Source organism: Lissotriton vulgaris, chromosome 6 (assembly GCF_964263255.1).
Source record: "Lissotriton vulgaris chromosome 6, aLisVul1.2, whole genome shotgun sequence".
NCBI classification, from domain to species: Eukaryota; Metazoa; Chordata; class Amphibia; order Caudata; family Salamandridae; genus Lissotriton; species Lissotriton vulgaris.
In genome coordinates this window covers 1,269,783,139-1,269,808,425 of record NC_141694.1, presented here as the reverse complement: position 1 = coordinate 1,269,808,425, position 25,287 = coordinate 1,269,783,139, and the positions used below count along the sequence as shown (strand labels likewise).

At 47.5% G+C, this 25,287-nt stretch overlaps 1 protein-coding gene across 3 annotated transcripts in view; it reads left to right on the top strand.

Moving 5' to 3' along the window:
* Window positions 1–25,287, top strand: part of IPCEF1 (interaction protein for cytohesin exchange factors 1) — a 511,939-nt gene that overhangs the window by 132,294 nt on the left and 354,358 nt on the right. For all 3 annotated transcript variants that reach the window (XM_086927393.1, XM_086927391.1, XM_086927392.1), the window contains exon 2: window positions 3,833–3,874. In XM_086927393.1, coding sequence (XP_086783519.1) covers window positions 3,851–3,874 — 24 coding nt within the window. In that variant the 5' untranslated portion in view covers window positions 3,833–3,850. The remainder of the gene's footprint in view (window positions 1–3,832; window positions 3,875–25,287) is intronic.

Sequence of the window (25,287 nt, the reverse complement as noted above, 5' to 3'; positions counted from 1 at the left end):
GATGAGTCTTGATAGATCGGCGAATAGGCTGCACACCTCGGGGACCTGGTCAACAGAAGGCAAGCAGTGATTGTCAGATGGTGGTTTGCATGATGTGTGGCGGCTACAACACCCCCAGGAGCGCGACTACACATATTACTCGGCCGCACACCAGACATACGCGCGCCTTGACCACTTTCTGGCTTCTTCTGCCCTGTTGCCCCACCTCCACGATGCGGATATTGCCCCCCGTTCCCTCTCGGATCATGCGCCCCTGACGGTCACGCTTACTCTATATAGCGGCTGCGCGACTCCATGCTTCGCACTGACTCTGTAGAGGAGAAGATTAGGGACACCATCACACATTACTTCGCCGAGAACCCCGTCAGAGAAGCGGCAATAGCATCTATTTGGAGGCGCTGAAGCTGGTGGTTAGGGGGGACTTTATTGCTTTAGCAGCCACATACTCCAAGCTTCGAAGAGATAAGAAAGAGGAGCTGGAGTGAGAGGTGCGAGGCTTGGAGTCTATCCACAAACGTACTGGGGCTCGCAGGGTTCGGAGAGAGCTCGAAACCAAGAGAAGCATGCTGAAGCATTTGGATCTCGATAAGGCGGAATATGCGTTGCTGCGCTTGCATCACAAGTTCTACCTGAGTGGGGACAAGGGGGGTAAAATGTTGGCACATCGCTTGCGTCCCCAAGCCCAATCACATGCCATCACTGACATCCGTGATCACCAGTCTGTGTCGCATACTACTGACTCCGAGATCGTAGCGGCCTTTCGCCGTTTTTACCAGACCTTGTACACAAAGGAGGGTACATCGCCCGCAGATTGTGATCGGTACATTTGAGGCGGCTGGCATTACCCCCTTGTTGGAGAATGCTGTCGAAGACCTGAACATGGAGATCCGCGTGGAAGAGGTTATCTCCGCCATTGCTCGACTAAAGTTAGCTAAATCCCCCGGGCCTGATGGTTTCTCAGCACTTTTTTATAAAACCTTTTGCCGGGAACTGGCTCCGTTTGTGACCCGCCTCTTTAATTCGTTCCTGGATACGGGCTCGGTCACGCCGTCTATGTCTGATGCCGCCATAACGGTCATACTCAAGCCTGGCAAGGACCCCGCTGATTGTAGTTCCTATCGACCAATCTCCCTCCTTAACATCGATGCCAAGCTCTTCGCGGGCATTCTTGCGGCGCGGCTTAGCCCCCTTCTGGATGGCGTGGTTGAACCGGACCAATCGGGCTTCGTTCCTACCCGCCAGGGCAGTGACAATACTAAGAGATTGCTGCACCTGCTGGATGGAGTCCACCGCGCAAAGACTCAGGCCTTCCTCCTATCCATCGATGCGGAGAAGGCCTTTGACAGGGTCGAGTGGGAGTTCCTTTTTCGAGTACTACAGGCTTTTGGACTGAGGGGTAATTTCTTGCGCTGGATTCAGGCCCTATATGCGTCTCCGAAAGCGGTCGTGCGGGTCAATGGCTGTAGATCGGCTCCATTCTCTATTACTAGGGGGACGCGGCAGAGGTGCCCTCTCTCGCCGCTCCGGTTTGCGTTTTATATGGAGCCCTTTGCCCAGCGTGTAAGATCCCACCCCGACATTGTGGGCATTTGATTTGGAGCTGACGAGCATAAAATAAGTCTGTACGCGGATGATGTTATTCTGGCTCTGCAGAACCCCGCTGCCTCTTTGCGCTGCCTCTCTGTGGAGATTCGGGCTTTCCATGGCGCAGCTGGCTTTAAGGTTAACTTTACTAAATCTGAAATCCTAAACATTTCTGTTTCGCCGGAGGAGGTGGCTGAATTGCAGCGGGATTTTGACTTTCGCTGGACGCAATCTGACATCACGTATCTGGGCATCGGCCTTGCGCCGACTGTGCCCCAGACGCTCTCCTTGAACTACAAACTGATAGTGCAGAATACCAAATCTATCTCCGCATGGTCGCGCCTCAACCTGTTGTAGTTCGGCACGTTAGCGGCTATAAAAATGACCCTTCTGCCCAGAATACTTTACGTCTTTCAGATGCTCCCCCTCACACCACCGAGGGGGGCTCTGAAGAAACTCCAGGGCCTGCTGAATAGATTTTTCTGGGACAACAAGCACCCCCGGGCGGCGTTTGCGACGAACACACTCCCGAAGGCGGCAGGCGGGTTGGGTTTCCCTCATCTCACGGCCTATTTTTAAGCCATCTTACGCTTCGTGGTTGAATGGAATAGGCCGGAATCAAGCAAACATTGGTTATTCATGGACCAGACTGTGGCGGGTTGCAAAATTTGGCGGGAACTCTGGTTGCCTCGCAAAGATAGGGCATGGGGGCTATACTCCTCGCCAGTGACGTCACCGACACACAAGGCATGGGATCAATTGGCACTTCATAAAGGTTGGACGACCTTCCCCTCGCCCATGACGCCGATTGTGGACAATCCCGCCTTCCCCCCTCGCCTTGCGTCGCCGGTCTTCCACCGCTGGCGAGAGAAGGATTGTAAGAGGGTGGGTATGCTTTTTGATCTTGAGGGGCTCGTCCCCTTCTCGGTGCTTCGATCTGAACATTCCCTACTGGAGTTCTCAGATGTTTTTGCCTATGCGCAGGTGGCACACTGGGTGACACACCCGGCCAACGTGGCATTAATGTCGTGCTCTTTCATGACTTTCGAACAATGGCTCCTGCGCAAGAAGAATGATCGGAGCCTTATCCCTGAACTGTATGCTATGATTTTGCGTGACCCGCGGCGGCAGCGTACAAAGGCGCAGGTGCGTTGGGAGGTGGAGCTGGGGCGTCCACTCGCGCAGAAAGGGTGGGAGCAGGTATTCTATCGCGCACATCACACTACAGCTAACACTGCGGGTACGGAGTCGGCCTACAAGCTAGCGACGTACTGGTACTATACACCACCGCCCGTAGCATCCTGGGACAGGGATAAATCCAGTCTTTGCTGGAGAGGGTGCGGTATGTCGGGCAATCTCCTGCATCTGTTATGGCACTGCCCTAAACTAGAACGATATTGGAAAACGTTCTTGATGAACTAGACGCTGCGTTCTAGATCACATTGCCTAAGCTCCCCGAGCATACACTGCTAGGCCTCCCACACCCTGCTTGTTTCCCTCTGCTCACGCCGCTAGGGCGACAAATTGCACTAGGACTGCTGACTGCAGAACAGGTTCTGCTGGGGCTCCTCAGACGTCCCGGATGTGCATGACTGGTTGATGCGCTTGTGGCATGCCTTGGCGATGGAACGTCTCTCCTTGAATATGGATGGCAGAGGGTCCGAATATGCTACCCTGTGGGCCCCGTTTTTGCGGCTTCTGTCTAGGGAGTTTAGAGAAGTCACATGTCCAAAGTACCTACAAGTCCTACAGCTTATCCCCCTGGATCCGATGGGTGCTGTGCCAGGGCCCTAGGTTCTAGGGACGGATCTGTCTGGATCAGTATGGTCGATGTGATGCACTTACCTGGGCTGTTGGATGATGCGGAGTGGGGAGGGAGGGTGGGGGGGAATGGGGGGGGATTGACTATTGGGGATGGATGGAGGGGGGGAGGGGGATGTTTCCTCTATTTTCTTTCTCGGTTTTTGCTGGTTTTCTCTTCTATAAAAATTGCGGACCCCGCTATGCCGGTGGGGAGTGCCTATGGTTTTTACTACGCAGGACCGCCCTCCGGGTTGTAGGTCCAAATGCTGTGTTTAATCACTGCTTGCTTATGCCCTGCCGACGAGTCGATGTAGGCAGCTGGGCTGTGTATGATGCTAACTGGCCGCATAATAAAATGTTTGATTCCAAAAATAACAAAAACATGCGCACAATAGTGACATAAACTTGCATTCATAATATTGTTTCTCCCTTTTTCTGTTCATAGATTCAAGTTGTGTCCCCCATGGCTGCGGATGGCAGTGATGCTGTAAGTATCGTTTACATTTTGGTAGACACAGCAACAGATTTACTCTGTGTTTTGTAAAATGTTTATTGTAAGTCAAATCCTCTTCCAGTGGCAGCCGATCATGTTACCAGGAAGGGTGGCACACATGCATACACACACTCACACGTATGCATTCACACGTGCACACGCACACATGCACATTCACAACACTCACTCACAAATACACTTACATTCATACATACACGCACGCACTCCAAACATAAAAAACACATAAAACTTACCTTCACTGCAACTCTCCGACAGTGAAGCCTTGGGGTCCCAGGAGGGTTGGGAATGCTGCCTTCCCTCCTTGGCTGACCTTATGTTCTCAGCGGCGGAAATCTTCCCGCTAACGAAGGATGCAACGATCTCGGCCTCCGTAGCGGCGGGAATTTGCTCGCTCTGCCGGGTTAGCGATTAATTTTCTGTAGCAAAGTTCTTTAAAGTCTTGGTTTCCAGCTTCCCAACACAGGTACAACTTCCAGAGGCACCACACATGGGACACACACTCCAGGAAGGACAGAACTCTCTAAGTAGAGTTCAGGGAAGCTGGGGGTGAAGTCCTTTTGTTCCTGGGACTTCAAAACAGGGAGCCAGCTCTTCTCAGGCCCTTGGAGATTCCTTCAAGCAGGGGTACACAGCACAAAGCACAGTCCTTCCCCTCTCCTTGGCAGCAAAGCAACAGCAGGGCAATCCAGCAGAGCAACTGCTGGACAATCTTCCTTCTTCAGTTTCAGCTTTCTCCTTGACAGAGGTTCCTTCTTGATTCCAAGATCTAATTTTCTGTTGTCAGGGGTCCTGTACTTATACCCCTAAAAGTCTTTGTTCTCTTTGTGCAAGTGGGCCCTGAGCCCGGTCTGAACCAGTTCTGGGTGTTCCTTAAGTACTTTGTTTTTCTTGCTTCTCCTTTCCTTTCAGAGTGAGGGGCAGGGTCGTCGGCAGCCCAGCATGAGGTGAAGCCAGCATTGTGGAAGGCAGGCACAGCCCTATTCAGGCCCAGGTGCTATCTCCTCCCACCACTCAAGTTGCAAATGCAGTCATTCAGCCTAGGGCTGACACAGCCAGCCTCCTCCGGAATCCCCAGCCCCTATCACTCTCAAACCAGACACTCAATACACAAACAGGCCAAAGCTCACAGAAAGGTCAGACAAGAGAACAGCAACTTTCTAAAAGTGCTGTTCTCAAACACAGGATTTAAAAACAACCTTTCCTAAAAGATGTGTTATTAAATTCTGAGTTCAGGGATACTAGATACAGCTGGTGTTTTTTTTAGAGTACTCAGAGATGAAGGCGCTCTGCCTGGTGTGAACGCTTGTGTGTCTTAGTGGCTGGGTATTGGTATGGTGCGTAAGAGCGAGCGGAAAAGACCCCTTAACCGTTGAACAGAAAATCTGTAACAGACCTTCACAACAATGAAAACAGCAAAGCTCTCGCACACATAAGCAAGGTATTACTAAAGAAATGATGTAACAGTCAATAATATTAACATATAGCCAGTATAGCCAGTAAAATGACAGATGCAATTTCTTGCGTAGTTTCTTAAGGATGAGTAGTTTTAATGAGTCCATAACCAGGCTGGTTGTGGACTCATTAAAACTACTCATCCTTAAGAAACGACGCAAGAAATTGCATCTGTCATTTTACTGGCTATATGTTAATATTATTGACTGTTACATCATTTCCTTAGTAATACCTTGCTTATGTGTGCGAGAGCTTTGCTGTTTTCAGGGATACCAGACTTCTAATTTCTAATTTAAAATATTTCTAGAGCGCAGCGTACACCTTGCAGTTTGTTGGCGCTAGGGGGATTGGCAACTGAGGGAGAGAGACCAGGAGAAAAGGTAAGAGGAGATATTAAAAGAGTTTAAGAGGGGAAGGCCTGGCTGAAGAGGAACGTTTTCAGATCTCTACGAAAGGGGAGGTACTGAGTGGCAGAGCGGAGATGGTCAGGGAGTGAGTTCCAGAAAGTTGGGGCCAGGGTGGAAAAGCTGGCCCCGCCCCACTTTTTGCGTGTGAAACGAGGGGTCTGAAGAAGGGACTTGAAGGAAGACCGAAGTTCTCTTGCAGGTACATACGGATTGATTAATGAAGAGATAAAAGCGGGGGCAGTGCCTTGACGGGCCTGGAAGGCCATGCAGCCGATCTTAAAAAGGGAGCGTTCTTTTACAGGGAGCCAGTGAAGCTCCCTGAGAAGGGGGTGGAATGGTGATAACGAGGAAGGCCATACACCAGCCGGGCTGCCTGGTTCTGGATAATCTGGAGTCTACGCAAGCTGTACGCGGGGATACCATGGTAGAGAGCGTTTGCGTACGCGGGGATACCATGGTAGAGAGCGGTTGCGTAGTCTAGTCGCGATATCACTAGTGCGGCTAGACTTTTATGCCCTATCTTGTTCCTATGGGAAGATCTGCTGGTAGCCACTGTAGCCAGCATCCCCCATGATAGCCTATGGAGCAAGATAGCCTTGCAGCAGTGAAAAACGAAAATGGCTGTAATTCACTACCAGAGCATGTCACCTGCACAAGTACATGCTCTACCTTTCACATACACTGCACCCTGCCCAAGGGGGTACCTTGGGCCTTCCATATGGGTGACCAATGTGCACAAAAAGGGAAGGGTTAGGCCTGGTCAGTGGGGACACTGACCAGGAGGACATGGCAGTTCACAGACTGCATACAGGCTCTGCGGTGGCAGGCCTGAGACACCATTTTAGGGCTACTCATGTGGGTGGCACAATCAGTGCTGCAGGCCCACTAGTAGCATTTGTCATCACCAGCCCTGGCACACCCAGTGCACTTTACTAGGGACTTCTTGGTGATACAAATATGGCAATCATGTATATCCAATCGTAATAACAATTTACACAGAGAGCATATGCACTTTAGCACTGATCAGCAGTGGTAAAGTGCGCAGAGTCCTATTGCCAACAGCCACAGGTCAGGAAAAATAAGGGAGGAAGAAGTCAAAAGTTTAGGGATGACCCTGCAAGAAGGGCCAGTTCCAACACCTACCAATTCCCTAGTACCTGCTACTGCAGAGTTTCTGCAACATGTATTGTCAGTAAGGGACACTATTAAACACAGTTTGGCTGTAGCCAGTAACTGGATGAAATAGCAAGCAGATAAATGCAAATGTCCAGCCTGACTTAGTGGGGCATAAGGTGTGGCTTTCCTCTCGGTGTCTGCCTCTGCATGGTTGACATCCTAAATCTGCTCTCGTTTCCTTTGTTCCTTTGCTTGCTGTTCGTCTTCAACTTCCTCCTTTATGGAGGGTACACCCAGCGTTACATGTCTCTCAGTTGAAACCTTTTATTCTAGATAATTTCCAATGTGTGGGTTTTACCCCTTCACTCCTTGTCCATGGAGTTCCTGAATTTGAAGTCTCTGATATTTCCGATTCTTGTATTGTGCATGGGAAATTGCCCTTTTTGATTCTTTGCAAGGGTTACCCTATCAGTGATCAACTTGGGAGCTGCTGCAGTTGATGCACCTTGACTGATTTGTAGATTTGTTTGTTCCCTCCCAGACAAGCCTAGTGCTTAACAGAGAGAGGTATACTGTCAGGCACGCCCATGGGGCGCGCCATTGTTTTGCAATGGGATGCGCTTGACGGATGCGTCCCTAGGCTGGGCTTGGGCACATTTATCTTCCTTATTTCAACTTTCCAGTAGTTTACCTTATGTTCCAAACATCCAGGTACATATGAGCTAATTAGAGAAACATGTTGGCAATTTTGTATTTTGTGTTTTACGCTCACATGTTACTCCACATGTTACTCCAGAGGAAATGCCATTCTGCACCATTCATAACTTTGTCTTCCAATGACTGATTTGCTTCAAATTTGAGGCAAACAGGTTTCAAACATCTATCTGCCTTTTAGCATGCCAGATTTGGTGAAGGTTTGGCAAAAGGGTCAAACCACTTAAGGTAACATGGAAAACGTTAAAGACGATATCTCCGCAAAGAAGTATAAACAAGGATTTTGCAATCAAAATAGGTCTTGCATCTGCAAAAGTTAGAGCTACTGGCGCTGTTAAATGCAATGTCTTTTACCTATGTGTTTTGGTTTGGAATTTAGTGAATGTATGCATGTGGACATGCCCCATTTTCTCGGCATTTGCATAGGTTAATGGTTTAGGACAGCAAAAAGAGGGAGCTTAATTTAATGTTTAGCAGGCTCTTGATAGCTAAATAATTTAAGAACGTTCGTGGGGGGTGGGTATGACAGTATCGCACCACAACTACAAGCGTTTACAATCCATATTACAGTACAAATAGGTGAGGTAATACATTTAAATCCCATTCTAACAGACCTATTACAGAAAGACCTCTCTGGTTCATGACACAATAAACAACATTATTAGACTAATCTGCTACCATTTGTTTCTTTATGATGTCTCACTAAGCACTGGAGGAGGCAGGGTTAAATGAAAGGCGCTGGAAGGAAAAAACAGAAAAATAAAAACACGTAGGCCGTAATTTAGTAATATTCTTCAAGCACTACCTGACCCTGGCCCACCATCTAGTCCGTTCCCTCTGCCTTTACCCTCCTCCCTCGTTTCGCCCTTGACGATCCTCAATTGTTTCTGATTTGCCTCTTTTCCATACCCCAGTATTACTCCCACCCCGACCCCACCTAATGGAACTCTGCTTTTCTGTATATAGAGATAACTCTAATCAGTAGTATATGAAGTAGACCTTTGTACTCTCTACCATTCCTATGTGACTCTTAGAGTATATCCATTCGTATCCCTTCCTTATGTATATAGAGAACTCTTATTACTAGTATATGCAGTAGACCTTTGTACTCTCTACCATTCCTATGTGACTCTTAGAGTATATCCATTTGTATCCCTTCCCTATATATATAGAGATAACTCTAATTAATTAATTAATTGTTGTGTCTTGTAAAGCGCACTGCTACCCGGAGGCCTCGTAGCGCTATAGACCGCTGGGGAACCCGTCCTGGCTTTCCCTGTGAGATAGTCCCTCCTGGGGGTCTCCAAGGTGAAACCAGGCATCCCCAGCGTTTGTGTGGGGCCGTTGTGGAGATGAGGCAAGCTAATGCCCAGAGTTGCCGAGTGTGCTCCCTGGTCGGAGTAGGCACCGATGCGAGAATTATCAGTCCGCTGATCCTGGTCCAAGACCCTGCCGCGTCGGGAATCGAACCCTGGTCCCGGGCCGTTCTCTGCACTCGGGTCTGCCGCCTCTAACCAGTGAGCCACACCTCTCCACGAGTAATCACTAGTATATGCAGAAGACCTTTGTACTTTCTACCATTCCTGTGTGACTCTTAGAGTATATCCATTCATATCTCTTCCTTGAGTGACTTTACTATTTGTACATTTGCAATTTTTCTTTCTGTTTATATCTCTACTTTGTGTAATTTTATACCTTGTACATTTGCAATATTTTCTGTTTGTATCTTTTATGTAACGCATGTAATCCTTAGTCCTTATGTTTTGCAACTGGTTCTTATGTAAAGCGCTCTGACACCTTCGGGTAAAGTTTGCGCTATATAAAATCACATTAAATAAAATAAAATAAGATAAAAATCATCAGTGCTGCGTTGCGCAAAGGGTAAATAAATGTGCAGTGCCATATTTACAGACGGCTGCTTGCTGATAATTTCATTATTGGTGCTTTTGCCCACTGGGCTGTTTTCCAGCCTTATATTGGGGTAGACCGTGGACTTTGGGGTGCACTAACGCTAGCCATAATAACAAATAACTCCTCTGTAGAGCACCCAGCCACACACCAGATTCCTCCATGACACCTAGAGAGTAGAATGAACAACCTAATATGTGTTTCATTCAACTGGCTGGGCAAGTTTCTGCATTCTGCCAAGTATGGAATCATAACACAATTTCTTGGCAAAAGAGACCAATACAAACAGTTTCTCCTCGACCAGGAGGAACCCGTTCAACCAGTCTGCATTAAAAGCCAGCTTGACATGCTGCGGCTCAGCTAAGCTTTGTACACAAAGAGTGATTCACGCCTCGGTCAGCTCCCAGCAAACAACCGGGAGAAAATGTAGCCTCCAGCAATCTAGTCGACCACATGAGGAGAGGCCAATATTTTAACTACAAAACAAGACAAGCCATTGTTAATGTAGCTCTTGGTCGACAAGATTTGTGTTATGATCATCTACAAGGGTGCAACACAAGCCCCTACATAGATTCTGAGCGGGTAGGATGTCAACATGCTGTATGCAAAAATATTGTTTGACATAAATATTATGTCCTAAGTATCCTTTATACGAGTATCTCCTGGTTGTTTGTTGATTTTCTATAACCTCTAATAGGGTGATAGTATTCTATACAATATTTAGGACACAATCTTTGTCAGATGATACTCTGACAATGATATTCAGATACCACACCTCTGAATAGGAACATAGGGGGTTATTTTAATGGCGGTCGGACCGCATCCAATGGCTCATTGGATATGGTCCAACCGCCATCTGCTGATGCGGTCAGACCAACGCATTACAATGCGGGCTGTCTGAGTCTGCAGGTGGAGGGACAGTCTGTAGCTTCCCTAGGGTTCCTTGAGCCAGTCGGACCGTCGGAGGGTCAATATTACCTACAATAGGGGCGGAGCCTTCTCAGGCACCGCCGTAGGGATTACAATGTCCCTTTCCGTCTGCCCTTTCATTGTGTTTTGCTTGCCATGAAAAGGCAGGTGGAAAGTGACTTTGGGGAACCCTTGTGGGCCGCATTACACTCCTGGCCCTCCGCTATGGGGCCTGCCCCCTAAACATCCTGCACTGTGTGGCAAGCACCGCATGGTGCCTGCCACACGGTGCAGGGATGTTTCGAAAGTGTATATATTCTATTGTGGCATGTGCTGCCAGCCGCAGCACAAGCCACAATAGAAAATATACACTTTGTGACCGCCGTTAAGGCTGTGGCATTGTAATTAGGGCAAGGAAACCACTTGCTCCTTGCCAGGTGGACTCTTTTCCGCTACGGTGACGGTCAGACGAGAGACCGACCAGCATCATAATGATGCCCATAGTTTTTGGGATTCATATAGCTGCTGACAAGCATCAGCTTTTCTGCAACTGAGTAAGATTTAAAGGAATCTGGTAGCCTGAACTGTCTGCAAATGTTTTTTTGGGTAAAACTATTGTATTCGAACAAAAAGACTCAACAGCACATATATCTAAAATATTACTATTAAAGACTATTGCAATATTTATCTCAATTAAAATTTTGAAAAAGGCATGACTAATCATATGTACATGTTTAAATTTTTAATTTGCATCTCTAAATGAAGATTCACCCAAAATTGACTCAGGACACAGTAATACAGCTTCGCTATTAATAGTGTTGGTCAGATATTTTCTAAACAGCTGTGGTGTAATCCTTTCGGTGCTGATGACGGCTCCCAGTCGTCATGAGTCACGGTGGGCGTGTGCTGATGACGGCTGGGAGCCGTCATGACCACGCCCGGCATCGGAATGTCCAGCACCGGGGCGGAATTCCAGCTACAGCCAAGGTGTTAAAGGGGCGTTCTGGCAAATAATTTCACAGAACATCGCAAATCCCCATGTGGCGTAAAGAACATAAGTAACATTCTAAAAACGTGTATTGATGGTGTTTGTTAAAGATGCAAGCTAGGGAGATGAATTTGTTCTGTATTCTAAGGTGGATGGCTCCTTTAAGTTATTTCATTAAGGGGGCAAATCATTGACCTGTGGAGAGTCCAAAACAAAGTAAGTTCCAGGCCTGGTGAAGTGACCAGAGGACAACTAAATTATAGCTAAATTTCAGAATGTCTGAAGAACGTTTGCTCTCATTTTACAGTGTGTGAGCAGCTTATTTTTGCCCAAATAGCCAAGGTGGTGTGATTTAACTCCTTGAAGGCTACCAGTGATTCAATAGAAAGAAAGTGGTTGGTTACCAGAATTATCAGGATTACAGTGAGGTTATTGTTAGGAACTTCTGATTAGCGTAGGTGGTCTGCTGCAGGCAACTTAGCTTTACATGGTGTGACAGCCAACACGTTTCACCCTCTCTCAGCACACAGGCTTAGGGCTTTCGCAAGGGGCTAGACATAGTTTTGTCTTGGGTATGGAGACAGATATAAACAATCTCAAATTCAGAATAAAATCAAGCACTTAGAAGTTCGGGCAGGGTATCCACTGTGCCGTCTTGCTCGCGGAACCTTTAGTGTCCCCCACGAGATATGTATCTTAATTATGTCGAGAATAATTCAAAACTGGTCACAGGTTCAAACAAACCACATTGACTTTATAGATGAGAGAACCTGTGACCTGTAGTGACTTCTTCTTGACATATTTAAGATACATAGCTCGTGAGGGCCACTGAAGGTTCCGCAATGTTGCAGGCCAATGAAGGTTCAGTGAGCAAGACTGCATAGTGAATACACTGCCCCGCATTTGATGTGCTTGATTTTATTCAGAATTTGAGACGGTTCATGTCCAACTCCACACCTAGATACAACTATTTCTAGCACCCTGAAAAAGCCCCAGGCCTGCGCGTCAAGAGGGGGCAAAACACGAGTTGGCTGTTTTTCCTAGTTTAATTCTCTTGGATTACGATTAAAAACAATTTAAAAAAAATAAACCCTCAATCTTTAACAGTTGAGCACCCTAAATTAACCAAGTGTATCTCATGTATTAGGTAAGGGTTCAACAAAATTCTTACAGGCTATGACTGTTTATAAGGCATATTCATTACTCTACACAGTATCATTCAGATGTATTTTGTTATCAATTCCCTATTCATTTTCTTCTGTTGTTACTCAATTAATGGAGATATCGACAGGTTGTGCAGGACTCGGGCATATGCACGGTGGCAATCAGCAGGACTGTTTCATGTTGCCCTCACATATCCCAAAGGGATGTCATGCTTCATCATAGGGCTATTGCTCCTCATTGGGACGGCGCCGCAATGCCCAATGGCTCCCCTGAAGGGTCACTTTGGCAGAGATCTTTTATTGGTATGCTGTATGATGAATGCAAGGCAGAGCCTAGGTGGGATGGTATCTCATGTGTGTTGATGTGGGTTAAAACTGATCAAGGAGGCCACCAATTACTTTTAATAGCTGGACTGCCCTATCAGATTAAAAATCTTTATCGGTAAATGCTACCATTGGGGTCATACAGTACCCTGGTAGTCTGATGTGAGTTCCCTCTTTAGGGTCCAACTCTAGTCAGTCAACATGTTTAGTGCCCCTAGTGGTCAGGAGGATCCGTGGCGCTTCGTCAGGACAGGAATACTGAGTGATTCTTCCTACCCCACAAATGTGTCAAAAGTGGTGCCCTTTCAGTGGTACCTACTTTTTAATGTTGGCTTTCCAACCTCCATCTCGAGATAAAAGTACTCCCTAGGGTGTGGCAGGGGTGCTGCGCTAAGTCATACTAAATGTTTCTGAGTGCAATGTGGTCATCGCACCTATCCTCTTCCTTTGCTTCCCCAGAATGAGGGAGATTCACTCACTATTCCTGTCCTGAGCAAGCGCCGTGGAACCTCCTGATCACTAGGGGCGCGAGACATGTTGATTGACTAGAGTTGGACCCTAAAGAGGGAACTCACATCAGACTACCGGGCTACTTTATGACCAGTTTGGTAGCATTTACCTAGAAAGGTTTTTAATCTGATAGGGCGGTCCAGTTATTAAAAGTAATTGGTGGCCTCCTTGATCAGTTTTAACCCACATCATCACACATGAGATACCACCCCACATAGACTCTACCTTGCATTCATCACACAGCATACCAATAAAAGATCTCCGCCAAAGTGACCCTTCGGGGGGTTTGTTAGGCAATGCAGCGCCGGGCCACAAGGAGTAATAGCCCTAAGATGAAGCATGACATCCCTTTGGGATGTGTGAGGGCAACATGAAACAGTCCTGCCACTGTGCATATGCCCAAGTCCTGCACAACCTGTTGCTATCTCCTCTTTATCTTTAGGAACAGTAGCACTAATTTTTGTTTGAGACATAAACCAAGGAGCACGGGCACTGGGTCTCTCATCCAGTTCCTAGTACTCCACCTCCCCTCTCTAGGAAATAATTTGATATGTTACTCAATTAAAATCGAATCGTACGAGTTTCGTCCTCTTGGACTTCTTCAGGGCTCTCATGGAATTCCTTCTTAAATAGACATGTAAAGCTCATACATCTGTCAATTGTTCAAATATATTTTGTAGTATCTAATGATGATATCCTCTGATTTGAGAAGGGGCACTCAATGACCTTATATATGGTTATTCCTTTTATAATATTCTTTAGCTTGTATCCAATTCTTCAAAATATCAAAAATACATTGGAAATTGTTGCTGGCATCCTGTTGGTGAAAGACAAGATCCGTTGTTCTCGATCAAATATTTTTACGCAGTGTGATTTGGAGTAAGAGTAAAAACCCCTTGGTTACCTTGGATTTTTATATTCATTTGGGAAATGCAACAAACAAGATGATCTAACTATCTAGTTCTGTCCTTCTCACAATCTATGTATTTTGTTTTAATGGATTAGGGGTTTCCCATTTGGACATCTGGATCGTCTCTAAAATGACCCATTAAACTAGGACGGATCACTTCTGGGACATCTCACCGCTTTCTGCCACTAAAGTTTACGTGGAGTGAGTCAGCTTCAAGAGTCCTATTACAGTGCATTTTTTAAGTTGACTCTGAAACTTTTTAGTACAGGCATCATGTATGGAGATATCATAACTGGATGTTAGTCTTTGAGGAATATGTTGTAGTTTTATGTGCTTCACAGGAATCTGACCAGTTTTACTTTCAAACCTGGTTGATTGATCAATGTGCCAGGGGAATATTTTAGGGTGTTTTGTGGTACCAGATGATGGCCCTTTATTGCTACTTCCAACCTATTTAGAATGTTTAGCCTCCACTCCTGTTCAACCTAATTGGCTTCTGATCTTGTAAAAGTAAGTATGCCTTTAGCGTTTGCTAGTTTTAGTAGAGATGTGTTCTGCGTGATGTCATACATTATTTGTCCATTTGCAGCATTATGGGGGTTCCAGCACTGCCTTAAGTCCTGAGAATGTGTATTCAAACTCTACCCTAACAGTTAGCTACTACTTTGAGAGGTCAGTCATCTCTACTGTAGCCACTCCCTTGTGGCACATGCTTTGGCCTCCACTACAGTCCCTATTGGAAATTGAACTATTCTGTGTTCTGTGTAGTATTTTCATTTTTAGCTTGGCGTTTTTCAGAAGCACAAGTTTTACTAGCCCATCTATGAGTTTCACATTTAGTATTATAAGAGTCCTATCAGGATCGGCTTTAGGGCGGTGCGACCAGTGCAGCTGCACTGGATGCTGACCTGAAGTGGTGGGCACTAACCTTAGGGTGCGCCGTATTTAGCAATAACTTTTTAAAAGATTTTAAAGCCCCTGCTGCAGAGTTCCTTGTGGTACAGCTTTTAGGCAGCAATACAAATGTCAAGATAACCCTTGTAATTAATGTTTCTGCTAGAGAGAGAGAGAGAGAGAGAGAGAGAGAGAGAGAGAGAGAGAGAACAGAGTTTTGTCTAATGCAGTTTTGCTCAAAGTAGTGCAACTGGTTATTATGCCTCCTGCAAAGAACAGATATATATGTTATGTGGATAGCTGAGTGGATTAGTAAAGCCAGACTTTACCAGTGCTTTAAAACACATAAAATGTATGTTAGACAACAGCTATGGAGCGATGAAGGACACTTTTGCCGTATGGGGAATTCAAGGAGGAGGTCATTGGGGACGTCCCAAAAATGATTGTAGCACCGGTTGCCACCAGTACTTGAGTCGTCCCTGAGGCCTGTTAACTCATTTAGGGTCTCCTTGTAAGAATCTCTGGACCTGATGCCCAAATCAATATTCTGTCTTTTTTTTTTTAAACAAATTTTATTGAGTTTTCCGTATCAGGACAAACTTGCATTGCATCAAAGTTCTTTACATAATACTTCCCATCCGGGTAGATATCACAATCAAACATTGTAGGACCCTATAAATTTTAGTCTGCACTACATATAGGTAGCCCACCCTCTCACTGCTCAAGTTAAAAGTGAAGAAATAATAAGAATGGTCCCCGCTAGCTAGTACCTTCTCAGGGTGACAGTTTCAATACAGCTTCAAATCTTTACTACTCTAATTCAACTCCCTCGCCTCCCCCCACCCATCTCTCCCCCAAGCATGTCACTTCCAACTCTGCATAATGTATTCAGTATTCATGTGTGATACATGGGTTTACCAACTTACTAGGATAAACAGTGAAGTTGGATGTGCGCCTCTACTGTGCACTCATGTAGTCTGCTAGTGCCAGGGGTATCAGTTCTGCTGTGCTTGGGTGCTAGCATCTTAATTTCCTAATGCTGGTACAGCAATCTCACTGTCCTCATCGCTATCAGTGTCTGGGTTCTTTATTAGTCCCACTAACGCTTCCCATGCTTTAGCCGCTTCCAATGCCTTTTCGCTACTCGTTCTCTTCGCCAAATGCAACCTCGCTATCCCATCGCATTCCGCCCATTTGATGAATTCCTTCTTCCATCTAGCTATGTTGGGGCACCCCACCGCTTTCCAATGCATCGTGATTTCCCTTTTAGCCAGCAATAGACCCATCTCTAGGAGTTTGCTAGCGATCTTGTTTTTAGCTGTATGTGGAAACCAATGCAGCATACATGGCCCCAGCGCTGGTTCCAGCTCTCTATCCGGTATGGCATTCAGCAAGGCCACTACCTCAGTCCAATAATTGTCTAATTATGAATATCCCCTGAATATGTGATGGAAGTCTGCTCCCTCCCACCTAGCAGCGCGGACAGTCATCCAAAGCAGTGCTAAAGTAGATTTTAATTTTCGCTGGAGTGAGATAAGCTCTGTGCAATATAAAAAAGTGTACCAATTGAAAACGGGTGTTCCTGGTGCTCTTCCATGCTCTCTCAACTACCTCAGCCCAGGCCTTGTCCAGTATCTCGCCCCCCACATCGTCCTCCCATTTACGCTTTAGAACAGCCAGGGATAACAGCTTCCCCTGCGTCATGCACCTGTATAGGCATGTGACCGCCTTAAACTTTCCAGCAGCTGTTACTATATACTGGCATCCCAATGAGGTTGTCGTTCAGTTAGACCCTCCTTCCAGTGTCCACGGATAGCCGCGGTAAGCACCGCATGTAGCAAAAGGCCCCCCCCCTCGTAAGTCAAAATGCTCCTGTAAGTCATGAAAAGGCAGCATGTTACCATCTTCATAAAGCACCCCCATGGTAGTCAACCCTTTCTCACCCCAGTCTACTAATGCCCGCCATGTACCCCTGTGGGGCAGTGCCTCACACATAGAGAGTGGTATATCATGGGCATATGGCACCGCAATTCTTGGCCATTTCAGACTCAGTTTCTAGCACTGCCTTGCAGTTTTAAGGTGCCCTGGAAGGGCGCCAGCACAGACAGGAAGGTGCAGTACCATTTGAGAAAGTAATCTCAATGCAGGGGCTCCATCTCTCCTCTCTTCTGACCCACGCAGCCGCGCTGCCACACTTTGCATGAGCCATTGCAGCTGAGCTGCTATGTAATAGGTTTCAAAATCAGGAACTGCCCATCCCCCCTCTGAGGTTTCATCAAATGGTGGAAGGCGCACTCATGAATTGCAACCAAGGAATCTTCTTTAGTCCAAGAAGTTCATTAATTTATTATGGTAATTCTACCAAACAAGTTACACAGCCAACGCGTTTCGTTCCGTGGCAGAACTTCGTCAGGGAAAAAATAGAAAAGTATTCAAAGGGACCAATGGAACGGCAATGTTACTAAGTGAACAGACGATACTGGTCAGCTCCTGTTGAGTAGTAGGCGCCAGGATAAGTAGGTATTGCTCCACGTATATTAGTTGATCAACTTGCTGAAATATGATTCCCAAGTCGGTACCAAATGCCAGATATCAAGTGGCAATTCAAAACAAAGGATGCTACAAGGGATTTGTTTTAGAATTTTTCGGTCTGAGTTCTGAGTTGTACCACAGTAACACACTCAATAGTATCCACAGGATAACGATCTTATTGTATACAAATAAATTAATTAATGGAAGGTCAAAAAGTAAAACAGAGCAAAGGTATTTATATTTGAAAGAAATCTTTACTGAAAACAAGTTTTGGGAGATAAATATACAAATTAATCTTAGCAAAAAAATCATGAACAAAGATTGGCAAAATTTTATCTATAGTTCATGACCTAACACATCAGCTCCTAGTTAGTGAAAAAAGACAACCCAAATTGATCAATAAAGTGTGGTTGTGAATTCGTGTTGTAAAACAACATTAAAGGAGTTGATGGAATGTCGACGTTTCGGTCTTGGTTGCTGATGTCAAGAAGACCATCATCAGGACGATGTCAATTTAATTGCTGAAGGAAAGACTCTCTTAGGGTTCGAAAATTTAGACCTCCTTTGTAGGCCTGCAAAAAACTGGATAGCTTCGATTGAATTCTTGACAATAAAGAGATGCAAACCGTCTCAGTTGGTTCCCGACGGGTGATCGAGTCACGCTACACTGCTTTGCCGACCGACCCTCTTTTACTAAACATACATATTCGAACGGCGTCCCAAACTCATGGTGTTTCAACTCACCTTGCGCAACCAACTGAGACGGTTTGCATCTCTTTATTGTCAAGAATTCAATCGAAGCTATCCGGTTTTTTGCAGGCCTACAAAGGAGGTCTAAATTTTCGAACCCTAAGGGAGTCTTTCCTTCAGCAATTAAATTGACATCGTCCTGATGATGGTCTTCTTGAGATCAGCAACCAAGACCGAAACGTCGACATTCCATCAACTCCTTTAATGTTGTTTTACAACACGAATTCACAACCACACTTTATTGATCAATTTGGGTTGTCTTTTTTCACTAACTAGGAGCTGATGTGTTAGGTCATGAACTATAGATAACATTTTGCCAATCTTTGTTCATGATTTTTTTGCTAAGATTAATTTGTATATTTATCTCCCAAAACTTGTTTTCAGTAAAGATTTCTTTCAAATATAAATACCTTTGCTCTGTTTTACTTTTTGACCTTCCATTAATTAATTTATTTGTATACAATAAGATCGTTATCCTGTGGATACTATTGAGTGTGTTACTGTGGTACAACTCAGAACTCAGACCGAAAAATTCTAAAACAAATCCCTTGTAGCATCCTTTGTTTTGAATTGCACATTGCCCAAGCCTACAAGGGTCTATTGGGTTTCCCCTGCCAATAACAAGATATCAAGTGGCAGCTCGCCCCTGGCACACAAATTAGTCCAGGGATGAGTTTCGAGTCCAGAAAAAAATTATATATAACTTGCAAGGTGCACTCGATTCAGCTTCCGCTGTGCACGCTCAGAACTCGGCGGCTCCCGGCATGATAACGAGGAGAGGGCGGTCCCTCTTCGACAGTGGGGAATAAACAAAACTTTGCCCATTTTACTCTGAGTCCAGCCATGCAATCATGCCTTCGCCCCTAAGAGTGCTTGCCCCGTGTCTACTGAAAACATTAGCAAGTCGTCAGCATATAGGGATATGTTGTGAATATGGCGTAATATCGCCCTGTCCTGGCCTTAGCCGCCAGTGGGTCCATGGCCAGACAAACAGGAGCGGGGACAGCGGGCAACCCTGTCTCGTGCCCCGATTCACATCACAGGCATCAGATATCGATCTACCCGTCCTAACCCTTGCCATAGAGCATTTGTAAAGTTAAGCAGAGCATTCTATAAGTTAGTCACCCAGTCCAAATTTCACCATGACGTGGAACAAATAAGGCAATTCCAGGCTGTCAGGGGCTTTTTCTATATCGACAGCAAACACAGTGGCTGCGTCTTTAGGATAAGAGTCTGCTTCTAAGATCTGCATTAGGTGCCTAATATTTAGGGAATGTATTCCTAGAGGGAATAAATTCAGCCTGATCCGGATGTATGATGGTTGACATGTAAGGCAGGAGTCGAGTGGCCAATATATGACTCAGTATTTTATAGTCTGTATTAACCATGGATAACGAGCGGTATGCAGACCGGTCCCATGCTGGCTTACCAGGTTTAAGGAGAGGGATGATAACTGCCTCTCTTATTGACAGTGGGAGCAGGCCTATATGCTTTGCATTGTTATATAGCGCTACCAATCAATGTGCTAGCTGCTCAGCATAGGTTAGATAAAATTCTATCCGGAGACCATCCGTACCTGGAGTCTTATGAGTTATCCCGCTCCCCAGGATGTTGAGCCCTCCAAGTGTCCACTAGCCCCCAGTGGCCCTACCAATGCCACTTCGCCTCTGCTATGGTGTGGATGGGCGCAGTAGGAAGAGGCGGGTGATAGCGGTCCAAGTTCACATCTGATGTACAATTAAAGTCCCCACCAAGCAATACTGACCCAGTGATATAGGGTGCTAATTTCCCTGACAGCTGTGAGAAGAAGGCAGGTTTTCAGTATTGGGAGCATATATGCTCCCCAAGGCTATGTTGTGACCGTCTAGTTTTCCAAGAACCACTACGTATCTGCCCTCTGGATCTATAAGACTCTCTCTGCACTGAAAGGGCACCCCCGCCCGCACCTAAACCAATCCTCCCAGAGAAAATGCAGAATAGGCAGTGTAAAACACCTGGCCACGCCAGTGCCATTGTAACGCTGCTCTTTCCTGCGCCTTTAGGTGGGTTTCTTGCAAAAGCGCAATCTGAACCCCCCTGCGGACTAAGTATGCATGTATTTTGTGTCAACGCCACATAGAGTGCATTCCCCGTACATTCCATGATATACACTTCAAGTCGTTGGTGGTACCCATCCTAACAGTGTTGGGAAATCTGCGATGAAAACTGCCCTAGTGACATGCCTGGCCCTAACCAACCCTGAGCCTAACAAACAACCCCAGCCCCCCTCCCCAGGACTGCTACCTTTAAACTAGTACCCATCCAAACCATATGAAAATCCACACTAAGGCCTCCATCTACTACAGAGGCTCTGGGGACAGCGGCTGGCTCGGGGCTTCTCTAACCAGTACACATCAGCCTCATCATGAACAGGACAGTCCGGGGCATTCACCAGTCTTTAAAAGCAAAAATGTTCTTCTGGATACTCAGCCCACTCTGGATTACCACCCTCGTTCAAATAATGCCATCTGCCATCCGTGGTGTCACCTCGGCCATCCGTTCGCCGCTACCATGAGACGTGTCGGAGTCATTGCCCACTGAGTCTCTGGTAGAGCCAGCTGCTTCTTCCGATACTGCAGCTCGATCCTGCGCCAGTGCTACCACAGCTTGCAGAGCCTCCGCCCGCTCCTGTGCAGTCTGAGATAGCGTGGGTTTCTTCTGGGTTCTGTTACAGGGACAACGGTTTGGGCGTGATTGTCGGTTTGTGGCTCGCCCCTGAGCTTCGCCAGGGTTCTCTCCTCACGGTGTCTCTTCTTTGTACATTTCTAGCCAATCCCATGCATCCTTAGGAGAGTAAACATAGTGCGTAGTCCCATCTAGAATAATACACAAGCGGGCCGGGAACATCTGGGAATACTGAAGGCCCTCGTCCCGCAGCGCTTTCTTAACTGCCACTAAGGAGGCCCGCTTCCTCTGCCCCTCCAAAGTATATTCTGGGAACAGCGTAACCCTAGCGTTGTCCACAGTGAAAGGACCCTCCGTCCTTGCTCTTTGCAGGAGTAAGTCCCTGTCACGAAAATGGAGCAGGCTGGCTACCACCGATCTCGGAAGCCTTCCTGGAGCCAGGGGCCTAACCGGCACCCTGTGAGCCCTCTCCAGAGTGTAGAAAGTAGTGAGTCCTCCCGGGGCCACCACGCTCCTGAACCACTTTTCCAGGAAAGCCACCATATCGCCTCCTTCTGCTCCTTCTGGCAGCCCCACCCCCCTGACGTTGTTTCTCCGATTACGACCTTCTGCATACTCGGTCCTTTGCTCCAAATCGTGCACCCTGTCGGTCAGGGCTCCCAGCTGCCGTGCCATATTCTGCTGCGCCGGTGCCAGCTCTGCAACACTGGTTTCGGTTTGCTTGACCCTCTCCAAGAGCTTTCTGTGCTCCTCTCGCAGTAGCCCATGCCCCACTACGACAGCACTAATAACCTGGTGGAGGGCCGCCTTTGTGTCCACTATGGACTCTAATATTTGTTGAAACTAGTGCTGCACCGGGATTTCCTGGGCAGTCTGCAGCTGATCTTGAACACCTTCTTCTTGATCCTGGGGGGCCCCAGTCGGGCGACCCCTGGGTTTACCCATGGTGGTGCAGGCCTGCCTCACCAGTGCTCCATCTAGTGGCGTGCAGTCTCCAGGGGCGACCTAAGTCTGGCGCACTGCACAGTGTCAGCTCCTTCCAATGATGGGGGTCACTAGTGAAGCGTCGTTCTCAGCACCGGTCCGGGTCAGTGCTAGGTTTGTATGCAAGGCCCAGGCCTGTCTCCTGCATCCCAATCTCCCAACCTCCGTGACTGCAGATGGGGGTCACCTGCTCTTCGTCAGCTCCACTCAGATTTGCCCTTCAGTCGCCGCCTCCGCCAGAGGTATCGGGGCTCCACTCTACTCTCCTCAGGTCCTCCCATCAGGGGCCCACAGGCCACTGAATCACTAGCAAGGAGCTCTCCAATGCCTGCCACAGCTTACATGGGGGCACAACATCGTCACCATATTCTTTGCGGCCCCTGTCTTACTGGCCGCTGTTGTGTACTTCATCGCCGCGGGGCGTGGCACCCAACAGAGTCGTCAGTTGCCCCAAAGTTCTTCCCAAGGGGGCCACCGCCTGGTTCTCTGACCCCCTCGGCCGCTGGCCTCCTCAAAAGTCTGGCCCTATGTGAAGCAAATAAGCACCACACTGCTCTCGGGATCCACCCCCTCACAGCTCTCCACTGATCAAGGAGCCATGCCCGTTCAGGCGAACCCTGACTGCTGTGCCAGTCCCGGGTCTTCTGGAGGCCACCTCCTCCCGTCGGTGTGCTGGTCCGCTCCCTCAAGCCGTTGCTCCGGGCCAACGCCGGGTGGTACTCTACTCCGCCCAATCCTTCATCCAGGGCAGTATTCCTAGCCAGGGTCAGGGGGCCGCAGTACAATCTCCCAGCCAGTCCCGCACCGCAAGCCCCACAGGAGCCGCCTGCATGCCTAATTTCTCCAGGGCAAGCGACTCACACCTCACAGCAGCCTCCACTCACTGTTCTGCTCCCAGTGTTCCAGGGGCCTTCTGATCACCGTCATGCGAATCGAGGTACCCGCCCCCGCAAGCCTCCGCAGCAATGCTGGAACTCACTCCGGCGGCTCATCCTCGTCGTCGGGTAGGATTTCTCCTTGCTTTCAGGCCAGCGAGTGAGGGCACAGCCTGTTTCATCGTCAAGGCCTCCTCATGCTGCCGGGCCGCCATCCGCCATCTCCCCCTCCAGGTCGGTGCCGCAGGATAGAAGAGTCAGCAGCTCAGCCTCAATCTGACACCACAAGGCGCTCCCGACCTTCAAAGCGGAGCTCTGCGCTCCCGCTGCCATTTTGAGGGTTCTCGATCTCCCGGGTCAAGTTTGCAGCCTCAGCCACTAGACAGCGCAGACGGCTATCAGCAGCTCTCCAGGTCCCCTCCTCGCAGGTGCAGCCCCGTGGGGGACACCAATAGCATATTGGGCGATCCCAGACACCGATTTAAGCAGGATAACAGCGAGGCTGCAGCGGAGCTCTCTGCTCACGCGTCCACCATCATCCCCGGAAATTCAAAGTGGAAACATAGACTTCCAAAGTAATTCCCTTTTCCAAAAAGGCCATCTCATACTCATGCTATAATCCTGCACTCAGACATTTCCACACCCTGTGGTAAAGTGGAACCTGGACAGATATATTGCATCAGAAGACGTGTGACGGCCTGCATGATGATTTAATGATGACCGTAGGGAGGTCCCCACATCTACATATTTTAAATGAAAATGTTTTTACAACTAAATTCTTACCCTACAGTATAATAGCTGCAAGATGTGCCTTATTTTATGGATCTAACTTCAACATTCAGTTTGATCATCTGGAAAGCATTTGAAGTATACTGTGCTTCGTTCAGATTTGAGACTTATAAATGAGCTTAATGTAATAGAAGATAAAACATAACAAGGTTGAATTGTGCTATGGTTTTCGTTCCCCAGGGGAGGGTTTCATGCATTATGTCACATGATACATGACTATCAGTAAAGCAGAGTATAGTTCCTCAATACTAAGGCATCATTTACAAAGCCATTGAGCCACCTGTTTGTCACTTTTTTTTTAAATGATTCTTTCTTTATTCATTGAATCACAGAGGATACACAAATATACAACATATAAATAACGAACATCAGAAAAACAGCTGTTTGTGACCCACTGATTGATTTTGCTTTGGGCTGCCAAACATACGTTTTAAAACCCAAAGGGAGGAAGAGGTTTGGTGCCAGGTCTGAATAAGTCAGTCGTCACTTTTTTTAACGCACTGACAGCCCAGTGTGCTTGCCTATATTTACAAAGCACCTAAAGTCATCCTGCCTGACTTTTCATGACCTTGTAAAGATGGCCACCTTTCACGCATTACTCTGCGTGAAAGGGGCATTTCATGGGTGTTGCTGTGGGTGTTTAGTGGACCTGCTCCCTTCATGGCGCAGCTCTGCTTGGTAGCTGCTGTGGCCCCCATTGCTGCTGCTGACCCACCGGTCAGAAGTTCGAAGCCCTCCTCCACCGGCGAGCTCGCGCCTGCGCCTCATCCCTGGTGGTTTAGTGGCACATCGTTACTGCTCTACTGCTAGGGCTCCCAAAGCAACCAGAGCACCAAGACCACCCTCCTCACTCGACGGTGGCAAAACCGCAGCCCTCATCCTACTGGACCTCTCGGTTGCCTTCGACACCGTCTCCCACCGCACCCTAAACACGAGAATTCATGATGTTGGCATCTGAGAAGAGGATTGGACTGGACCCTCTCCTTCCTTACCAGCCGAACACAGCAAGTCAGACTTCCCCAGTTCCTCTCTGAACCTATGGAGATCATCTACAGAGTGCCCCAGGGCTCCTCCCTGGACTCCACCCTCTTCAATGTCTACATGGCCCACCTCACAGCCATCATCAGAAGCCACAGACTCAACATTGTCTACCACGCCGATGACACCTAGCTGATCCTCTCCCTCACCAATGAACCCACAGCCACCAGAATCAACTTTCACCGGGGAATGAGGACCGTTGCCACCTGGATCGGACCGAAGTACTCATCCTGTGACCCACCTCCTCAACCTGGGATGACTCATCGTAGTCCGTTGCACTAGGAACCCCTCCTACCCTGAAGAACCACGCACTCAACCTTGGCATCATACTGGACTCCTTGCTCACAATGAACCGCAAAATCAATGCAGTATCCTCATCCTGCTTCCACACGCTCTGCCTGCTTCTAAAGCATTTAGAGGGATCCCCAAGGAATCCAAAGAGATGGTCACCCACACACT